Below are 9,730 nucleotides of genomic sequence, written 5' to 3'. Positions count from 1 at the left end.
GCGCTGTGGTACCGTAGCCAAACGTCCGGGCCGCTGTCCCGCGGCGCCCTCCGCTGCTGCTCCCCGCGCCCGGCCGCTGTCCGGCCCCCGGCGCGGCCCCGGCCCTCCGACCCCGGCCTGGGGGAGGCGGCCTGTGGCCGGGGCTCGTCTCCGGGTCCATCCCCGGCCGCGAAGGCTCTCCCAGCTCTCCCGCCTCCGGGTCCGGCTGCTGCAGGCAGAGCCTTCCCCGGCTGCCCCGGCCCCGGCGGTGGGCCGCGGTGCCTGGCGTGGGCACCCCCGGCCGCCCCCCACCGAGGCAGCCCGGCTGCGAGCGGGGCAGTGCAGGGGGCGCGCCGAGGGGCCGCGTGTGCGCGCCTCGGGGGTGCTGGTGAGGGCACACGGGGCGCGATGACTCCCCCCGGCCAGGCCTGTGGCAGCCCCGGCGCCTTCCTCCGCCCCTCCGCCCCCCCGTCCCTGACGTCCTGAGCGCGGATGCGGGAGCACAACGAGGCCCTGAGGAGTGCGGCTGCTCGGCTGAGGAAGCGCCGGGGGCCGCCTCCGCGCCGCCCGGACACCATGGGCCTGTCCGCGGGGGACGGGCGCGCCCGCAGCCCCAGAGGTAACGGGGACGGTGCGGCCACCCCGGGGAGCTGGCGGCGCTGGGCAGAGGGGGGATACTACTGCTTGCGGCGCGTTTGGGGGCTCCCCCGCCCTCTGCCTTGCCACCCCCTGGACCTTTTCCCTGTGCCGGGGCTGCTGCCTTGTGTTTTTGGAGGGGTGAAGGCCTGGCTCTGCTTCCTGATGGAGATAGCTGCGCTGGGGGCAGTGCTGCTCACCGCACAGCTTATCCTCAAAGCCGCTGGGCTGGCGTCCCCCGAAGCCCCCCCATCCCCGAGGGTTCCCGTGCGGGCAGGCTTCCCAGCAGGGCTTGGCACTGGCTGACATCCCCGCGGGGCTGCACAGTTGCTGGGGATGGGGTGGGGGGAACGATGGAACCGCTGGGGATGGGGGCTGGCGTGTGATAACTGTGCTGGTTCTCATCCCTCCCCACTCTGGCCAGAAGGCCTTTGGCATGGCTTCAGACCCTGTGTCAAGGGGGACGCTGTGGTCCCCCACAGCTGCATGGGTGCCTTTGGGAGACTGGGAGCCTCCTGTCCTCACCTCAACCTGTCTGTCCTTCATGAGATAGCTGCTGACTCACTGCTGAAGCCTCAGCCCTGCTGAGGGCTTCCTAGGTGACATCAGACTCCTCTCAGCCCCCCCAGCACCGTGTTTGGGGGCAGCAATGGGGACATGCACTTGGTCTGGGGGACAGCCCAAGCTGGCAGGCTGGGTGCCAGCTCCCCAGGGCAGCCTTCTCACTGCCACAGCCACTGTGACAACACCAGTCTGCAGCGGTGGTATCTCAGGGGGGCCCTTGCAAAAGGACCCGCTTGCTGTCGTGCTGTCTGGCTTCCCACATCTGGATGTGCTTGGAAGTCAGCTGGCGGCCAGCTTCCTGCCTCTGGCCTCAGGGGCCCTTCCTGCCCCTCCAGGAGAGGCTTCCTTGTGCTCATTAACCCCTGGCTTCATCCCCAGATGAGGAGTGGCCAGAAGCAGAGAAGGCTGAGAAGCTGGCAAGAGGAGCCGCCCTGAAATGGGCTTCAGGGGTGTTTTACCGCCCTGAGAAACTGGAGGGGCTTGGGCAGTACCGGAGCCGAGAGACACAGAGGAACAGCTCCATCCGGTCCCGGCTGAAGGTGGGTGTTTGCCACAGGCCACCCCGTGGGTACCCGCAGCCTCCCCAAGCAGGGATCCCAGCCAGCATCCCCTCTCCTGTGCTGAGTCATCTTTGCATCTACTTCTGGCAAAATCTTGTCCTGTGGCTGGCATTTGGTGGAAGAAACACAATTGTTTCAGATAAAAGATCTGGTAAAAACCCCACCACCAACTCCTGCCTTACCCCTGGGCAGCATCTGAAGTGGTAAATGTGTCTCCTGTGCCTGCAGCCATCCTTCAAAACAAAACACCTAGGGCATTCAGCACATCCCATGTGTTGGAGCCAGTGCTTCCCATCACCATCCCATCCCATCACCAAATGCTTCCCTTCCCCATGGCTTGGGGGAGGCTAAGAGCTCCAGCCTGCCGAGCCCAGCAGGAGAAACACTGTCTACACACACCTGTACGGGCTGTCCCCAGTCCCCCGGCACACCTCCCTGCTCAGGGTGACCTTTTTTTGTTTAACCTGAGGAACAATTAACCACAGGACGCCAGTCTGAGCACCCCAACCTTCTCCTGATTATTTTGGAGATGGTTTCTCCTACCCTGACCATGGGCGAATTGTCCAGGAGGCAACTTCTAAGTGATGTGGCCTCAGAGAAAGCAACTTGCTTCTGGTGCTGCTGCGTGAAAGTGCTTCTTGGCGTCAGGAGCCGGGAGTTAAATGGGTGGATGGGGCATGCAGATGTGCCAGCACCGCTGCAGGGCTGGAAAAGATGGGAATCTATTCGGGAGGAGGGTTCCTGTGGCCACTGAGGTGCTTTGTGCCCTTAATACCCCTTGGGGGCACGTGGGGCCCTGTGACCCGGCTACTATTTTGCAGAAGCAAAGTAATCTTTTAAAACTGAAAGGAAACATCTGGTTACCGCTCACCCTGCTGCCTCAGTCACCCCAAAGTGATGCCTTTCTCCCACCTCATGCACAGTAGCCATTGTCCCCCTTGCCCCACCCCCATATGAGCCATTCCTGCTGCTGGAGCAGGTTTCCTGAAGCTGGGTGTGCTTGGTCTGATGGGATGGGGTCATCGCAGAAGGTCTGGGAGATGTAGTGATGTGATGGCATGGTGACAGAGGCAGGTGTGACTTTGTGGGGCTGGGAGAGCTCCTGCAAGAGAGACCTGGTGGGGCTGGGGCAAACGGCATGTGAGTACTCCAGCCTTGGGAGCTGCTTCACCACCCCTCCGTCCTCTTCTGCTCCCCAGTCAACTGTCCAGTCCTACCTGGAGGGGGTAAGTGCGGGGCTGGAGCAGCTGCAGTCGGCGGCCCAGGAGGTGCAGAGCGTGTGCCAGGACCTAGGGGCTGCACGGTGGACCCTGCTCGACAGCGCAGACTGCTTCCAGGGCCTCCAGCAGATGCGAGTGCTGATGGCAGAGCATGTGCAGCTGGCCTCGGTGGTCCAGGTGCTGCCTCAGCTCTTCTCAGGTAAGACACTGGGCCAGTCCTCGTGGATTTGGGCTGGAAGGTGCTGGGGAGAGCTTCAGTCCAACTCTGGGCTCTGCGCAGGGCTGGCAGCAAAGCTAGAGCAGGTTGCTCCAGCTTTGCTGTTCGGGTTTGGGAAGTCTCCGTGGATGCAGATACCATTGCCTCGCTAGGGCCTGATCCAGCACGGTGTCCCAGAGCCCCAGATCTTTCCCTCACCATCTCCCTGCTAACCCGCACCCATGGCCCTGGTGCCAGCCCCCTTCACCCCCCACACTCAGTTCTGGCATCTCTCCTCCCTCTCCCACAGTCCACGAGGTTTTTTCCCATATCCTGCAGCTGCTCCATGGGCAGCACCTTCTGGAGGCCCACGCGGAGCTCATGATGATGGAGCACCTCCGGGACAACATCCTCTCCCAGCTGCACCTCCGCAGGCTCTCCAGTGCCCAGGCAACTGTGCTGTCCTACTTTGGTGGCCTGCAGGAGCTCAACGAGAGCCTGGCCAAGCAGCTGTGGGACATCGTGGGCAGCAGCCTGCGGCTGGTGCGCGAGGACCCAATACTCTTTGTCACCGCTGTAAGGATCATTGAGCGGGAGGAGAAGATAGATGATACTCTGCTCCTGGAGGCCACCTTCCTGCCCCCTGGCCGCCCAAAGGGCTGGAGGCAGAAGTTTTACCACGTTCTTCAGGACACCATCACAGGAGCCCACTTTCATGCCAGCCGCATGGACGCACAGGGGCCAGGGCTGGCCAGGCACTTGGCAGCGCTGCAGAAGGACATCGTGTCCGAGCTGCGTGTGGTGAAGGACCTGATGGTCCAGTGTGTCCCAGCTCACTACAACATCCTCAGCATCTGCACGGCCACCTACCACCAGGCCCTCACCAGCCACCTCCAGGACATCCTCCAAGAGGACCTGGACAAACAGGCGCTCTTCCTTCTCCTCGAGTGGGCACTGCGTGTGTACCACAGGTCAGCACCAACCGAGCAGGGGAGCTTGTGGAGAGCGGGATTGTCCACCAGCATGCGGGTGGGTTGGGAGAGTGGCTCTGGCTGCCTGGGGATGACCCCCGGGAGGGCAGGGGGAGAGACAGGAACTCCTGGAAAATCCAGGTTCTTCCCAGCCCTGTCCCACCTCTGCCCTCCAGCCCGGAGATGATGGGTCACCCTGACCTTCTCCCAGAAGTGGACATTTCTGCTCTGGGCCCCCTCCTGTCCCCTGAGCTCGTGGATCAGATGGAGAGGAAATACGTGGTGAAAGTCAAGGTGGGTGAGTGGGACAGTCAATGCGTGCGGGGACCCAGTGACCACCACTGAGCCAGCATCTGCTCTGACAGCAGCAGGAGACCATGAGCCTGTGGGACAAGGCGCAGGACCCACTGCTGGGCTGTGTGCTGGGTCTCGGCGGGGTCATACCTGACTTCTTGGGCTGACCATGGTGGGCATCCATCCACAGGCTAGTGTGCTTGAGTGGATGCAGAGGACCCTGGAGGTGGAGTTCAAGGAATGGTTCAGGGAAGAGGAACCTGAGACAGACCATCAGGGCTTCTTTCAGTCAGCCCTGCCCATAATTGTCATGCAGGTGGGTCCCCAGCACCACCAGTGCAGCTGGGACACGGCCACACTGGGAGCCCCCAAAAAGGGAGCTGTGCCCTGCAGCCTCTCACAGACTCGTCCGCACTCTCCCTCTGCAGATGCTGAATGAGAATATCCAGGTGGCTTCCTTGATCACCAGTTCTCTGCAGCAGAAGGTCTACAACATGGCCTTGGAGGAGCTTGAAGCATTTCTGGGCCGGTCAGTGGAGCCCCTCAGACCCCTGCCCTTTCTCACAGACCCTGGGTCCCATGGCCAAGTGTCACAGGCTGATGGTGGCGATCTGCCACGGGGCACCCAGCGCTCATCCAGGTCACAGGAGGCTTGGCAGCCTGTCTGCCAGTGTGACTACTGTCTCAGCCCTTGGGGGCCATCAGCTCTCAGGGTCTGCCTGCCCCAAGTGCTACTCCAGTAGCACCCAGCCCTGCTGCCTCAAGGAGGTCCAGAACGGGTCCCGCTGTCCCACCCTGCCCAACAGCCTGCCCCTCTCCAACCTGGTGGCAGAAGCTGGAAAGAGCCAAGTGAGCTGGGAGGGTTGTGGGAGGTCCACGTGCTCCCAAGAGCATCCCAGATTCCAGGTCCTTGTGGCAAGACGTCCGGGGCTCTGCCTGCCCACCATGGTTGACTCGCTGTGTTGCAGTCTGCGGGAAGCCCTAGTGCAATGTGGGAAGGAGCACCAGAAGGACCGTACTGTACCCAAGTACTATGTCTCCTACCTACTGGCCATGCTCAACAACAACCTGGCTCTCAGGTAAGATGCACCAGCACCTTGTAGCTCTTGTAGCAACCTTACCACCCAAAAGGAAGCCACATCCTCACCACCCTGCTGCGGGACCAGTGTCCCCACCATGCTTCCCAGGCTATGTGTCCCCTCCCTTCTCTCCTAGCTCCTCTGTCTCCTCCCTGCACCCCAATGCTGCCCACAGAGAAGTCCCTGCGTCCCTCTGGGCTGCTCTGGACAGGATGCAGAAGAAAGCCTGCCAGCTGCTGCTGGAGGAGCTGCTCCTGGACCTCCAGGTATGTTTGTCCACAGCACCTGAGGCTGGCAGGGCTGCAACGCACCTGGCCCCAGCAAGAACAGCCCTATGACTACACCCCCAGGCATGGCTTTATTCCTGCCCAGAATCCCCACCGCATACCCCATGCCCTGGTATCATCCTGCAGACGTCTCTGCCAGCCTGGCTCCTAGGCTTTGGTAAACTGCCTGCAGCTCGCCCAATGTCTGTTGCGCAGCAGCACTACCCTGTATCTCTGGGGCAGATGGCTTGTGGCCCCCAAACTGCCAACCACCAGAGACCAGGAGCCACAGCCTGCCCAGGCTGCCTCATGCTCCTTTTTATGGCTGTTTCATGGCAGAAAACCAACAGTAGAGAGGCAATGTCTGTGCGGAGGATACAAGCACGTGTGACTGCCTGAGTTGTTTCCTGCCAGTGTAGTCAAATTTAGCTTTCCTGGAGTCTGGACCAAAAATCTGGAAAAATTAATGGCATTGCTATGTAGGGCTTGAATGGCATGAAAACAAAGGAGCAGCTAAAGGGTCAAATGCTCGCAGGCAGCGTGGAGACTGCTGTGGCCCCAGTAGAGACATAGAGGGAATGTCTGCCTGCAGGCAGGAAGACAGGCAAGGACAGCAGGGCAGGAGATCAAAGCCCTTGGCCAAAGATATGTCTACACAAGGGAAGTGGAGAGGAGTGGAAATTAAAAATAAAATTAGCAGGACAGGCTAAAAGCAAGTGTGTGGATAACAGCTTGGTGCCCAGACCTCAGGTGCTACCCTTGAATGGGGCATAGCGACCCAGATAAAGCCCCAAAACGTGGATCTCTGGGTGTCAGGGAGGGGCAGTTCCATGATTTCCTGATCTAGACCGCTCTTCTGTTTCTCGTTGACTTTTGGCTGGCAGCAGGAGCCTGGGGGGTTTGCAAGACAAAGCAGCCATGCTGCCAGGCAGCAGGCAGGCAGTGGCTCTGGTATGTCGTGCCACCCTGCAGCTGGCAGGTGCTGTGAGAGCGATGTGAACCGGGGCACTGTATGCGGCTCCTGTGCTTCTTTCAGCCCCTCTGCCTGCAGCTGCCTTCCCGCAAGTGGCTCTCCGGGTCCCAGCTTGTCAGCAACATGTGTGAAGTGATTGACAAGTATGCAAAGGACTTCTCCCATGTCAGGAAACCTGTCTTCACGGTACAGTTGCTGCAGGGGGTCCTTCGAATGGCTGCTTGTCTGTAGGGCAGGGAGGCTGGGCAGTTGGGTGCCATGCTGGGGCGCAGGGGATGCAGTTGCTGCTGGGTTTGCCAGAGGGCTTGCATCCTCCGGAGCAGTCCAGAGGGCACCGCCATGCAGAGGTGTTCAGGGTTTCCTCAGATTCACCTACTTTCTCTGTCCCTCTGTCTGGGGGCGCTTCCCAGCAGGTTGTCCCCATGGCTTGGTGTTGTATCCGGCCACCTTCCCCTCTGCCTTTCCCTGGGCAATTGTGGTCTGACACCCAGGCTGTGCCCAGTGCTAACAGCTCTCACCTGCCCAGCTCCTGCTGATGGAGAGCGAGCTCCTGGTGGCGAGCCAGTACCTTCGGGCACTCATGCAGAAGAAGATGGTGTGCAAGAGCGAGGAGGAGCGGGGCCAGCTCTGCCACCGCCTGCTGCAGGACGCCACGCAGCTCCGGGAGCTCTTCTGTGGACTGGTGAGGGGTGCCTGGGTGCGGTGGGGAGCCACGGCTGTGCCACGGGAGGGGGTCATCGCGCAGCAAGGTCAGTGCAAGGAGCTCGTAGCTCACCTCCATGACTCTCCTGCTCCCCTCCAGCCCACAGCAGATGGGGTGGGTACATCAGCCCATGAACAAGACGTGGCTGTTACGCTTGGGCAGCTGTGAGGCCAAGAGGGGAGGAACTGGCTGCATTAGGGACTTGGGGGACCACCTACCTTGCCCGGTGAAGGTTGATGAGGCTGCAGAGTCATGAGCCAGCCCCAACAGGTGGGACATGCTGAGCAAGGAGACAGGAATTGCAAGGGTCCAGGTCCCGACATGGGCACTGAGGACTGGGCTGCATCTCACCAGCAGCCATGGTGACCTTCTGGTCTTACACGTGGGGCTGCTCTCCCTTGCAGGGTCTGGACCAGAGCCAGCAGAGCCTGGAGGCTGTCTTTGCTCTGCGGGAGCTGATTTGCCTCAAAGACCCAGCGCTGCTCAGCCTGGAGGTGCTGGGCTTCATCACCAAGTACCCTGATGTCAGGTAAGAAGCCCCACTGTGAGACGTGGGAGGTGTGAGTGTGCCCAGGGAAGTGAAGCTTGGGCTGGACCCTGTGCAGTTACACTGCAGGGCAGGCAGAAACCTGAGCTTTTTCCCCCTGCCTCCCTGCGGTTTCCTTTTCCCCTGCTCCAGATTAGAGGGGCTCTTGCAAAGTCCCAAGGTCAAAAATACAAAGGAAAAAGCAATTCTGCTGTGGCATTCACCCATCTATATTTGGTAGCCAAACAAAATGTGAGAAATTGCAAAACACCAAATTGGAAATGTCAGAATCAGCTGAAACCCAGAAAATGTCAAAACCAAATTCACAAGGTTTGTGGAGTTATTTTCAGGCAAATTTTAAAGTTTGGCTGGTGCAGAGTACCAGCTCTCCCCTGGGCTCAGCTCAGCTTCTCTGGATCATGGGAGGTTTGTGGGACATGAGCATTGTGGACAGAGCTGTGGGCCAGCAGCACCTGGACTCATCTCTTGCTCTCTGCCCAGTGATGAGCACATCTCCACCTTGCTGGATCTCCGGGGTGACGTCTCCAAGGAGGTGCGGCACGTGGTGCTGGAGATGATGGCGCAGCACCCCCAGGTCCTGCCCGAGAGTTACCGGCCCATCTTCAGCACCATCCTGGTCCCTGTGCCGGAGCTGCCCTTCTGCCTTCGCAAGGGCAAGTGTGCCTGACACTGTGCCCCACAGCCTGCTCCCCGCTCCCCCCCACGGACGTATGGGCCACACAGGACACCTCCGAGGCTGTGCTTGGGGAGAACAGAGGTAACATGTGGCATCCCCTACACACAGCACCTTGCCCTGTGCTGGGGACAGTCTGGATAGATGCCATCCTCCTCTGGCCTTGCCTCACTGAGCTGGCTGTCTCCTGCAAGTGCCAGTCCCAGGGGACCTGGGTCAGGAGAAAGTCAACCCATTGCTGAATTGCTCATTGAGGGCTGCTCAGGTCTGGCCTATTGCCTGCAGGAGAAAGAGGAGCCACAGAGCAAAGGACAGGAGGCTGCAGCTGGGGTAAGCCCACGTCTCTGTGGGGCCACAGAGGTATTTGGGTTTCCCTGAGTCTCCAGACGGCCCTCTGGGCCAGCGTGTCCTGGCCATGGCGTCTGTTACTACCCCAGCGCCAAGGCAGACTGGAGCTGTGCTAGACCCAGGCTTGCAAGGGGGCTTTGGCCACAGGAGGTCTTCCTCTGGTATGGCTCAGCCCAGGTCTGATGCCGCTCACCCAGCCTGGGCCCTGCAGGGACAGTGATGGGCAGCTCATCATGGCCCACAGCCACAGAGAAGGGCACAGGGAAGTCTCACCACCCTGGGTAGCGCCGTCAACCCTAACCCTGCCGGTGTGAAGGAATGGCTCCAAGTTCCTGCCGACCTGCTCGGCTCCTGGCATCTGAGGCAGGACCTGGGGTCTGAGACTCTCCAGCCTCTCGGAGATCATGGTTGTGTCTCGGGTGTCGAGCAGCCTCCTGCCCCCAGGTTCAAGTCCTGTCTGTGATGGGCAGCACCGCCCTGGGCACTGGCTCTTCCTCCGTCCTCCACTGCTGTCCAGTCCTTGGTCACCTCCTCCCCAGGTGCCACACGAAGAGCAGGAGCAAAGCCTCTGCCTGCATCCTTGTGCCCAGCCCCTGCAGCATCCTGGGAGACCTCCATGCTCTGCCACGCTTCCTCCCTTGTGGCAGGCCGGGTCCTGCTGTCCTTGCCTGTCCCCACTGCCAGAAATAAAGGCCTGAGCTCTGCAATCACTCACCAGCGT

General features: G+C 60.7%; 1 protein-coding gene across 1 annotated transcript; it reads left to right on the top strand.

Annotated features, from left to right (window-relative positions):
* Positions 1 to 458: 458 nt before the first annotated feature.
* EXOC3L1 (exocyst complex component 3 like 1) lies at positions 459 to 9,719 on the top strand. Its single transcript, XM_055726751.1, has 13 exons — positions 459 to 598; positions 1,558 to 1,718; positions 2,939 to 3,158; positions 3,466 to 4,126; positions 4,303 to 4,420; positions 4,611 to 4,736; positions 4,849 to 4,949; positions 5,389 to 5,499; positions 5,636 to 5,765; positions 6,802 to 6,924; positions 7,265 to 7,420; positions 7,846 to 7,970; positions 8,469 to 9,719. The coding sequence occupies exons 1-13, from the start codon at positions 472 to 474 to the stop codon at positions 8,653 to 8,655; spliced, it is 2,346 nt and encodes a 781-aa protein (XP_055582726.1). The 5' UTR covers positions 459 to 471; the 3' UTR covers positions 8,656 to 9,719.
* Positions 9,720 to 9,730: the final 11 nt, after the last annotated feature.

This window comes from Falco cherrug, chromosome 14, assembly GCF_023634085.1.
Source record: "Falco cherrug isolate bFalChe1 chromosome 14, bFalChe1.pri, whole genome shotgun sequence".
Taxonomy (NCBI): domain Eukaryota; kingdom Metazoa; phylum Chordata; class Aves; order Falconiformes; family Falconidae; genus Falco; species Falco cherrug.
The sequence above is the reverse complement of the archived record's forward strand: the minus strand, read 5'-3'. Positions and strand labels throughout refer to the sequence as shown.

Coding starts and splice junctions, on each gene's coding strand:
- EXOC3L1 (XM_055726751.1), top strand. CDS start 472: ATGCGGGAGCACAACGAGGCCCTGAGGAGTGCGGCTGCTCGGCTGAGG. Junction 4,950..5,388: donor CTTGAAGCATTTCTGGGCCG/GTCAGTGGAGCC, acceptor GCTGTGTTGCAG/TCTGCGGGAAGCCCTAGTGC. Junction 5,500..5,635: donor AACAACAACCTGGCTCTCAG/GTAAGATGCACC, acceptor CTTCTCTCCTAG/CTCCTCTGTCTCCTCCCTGC.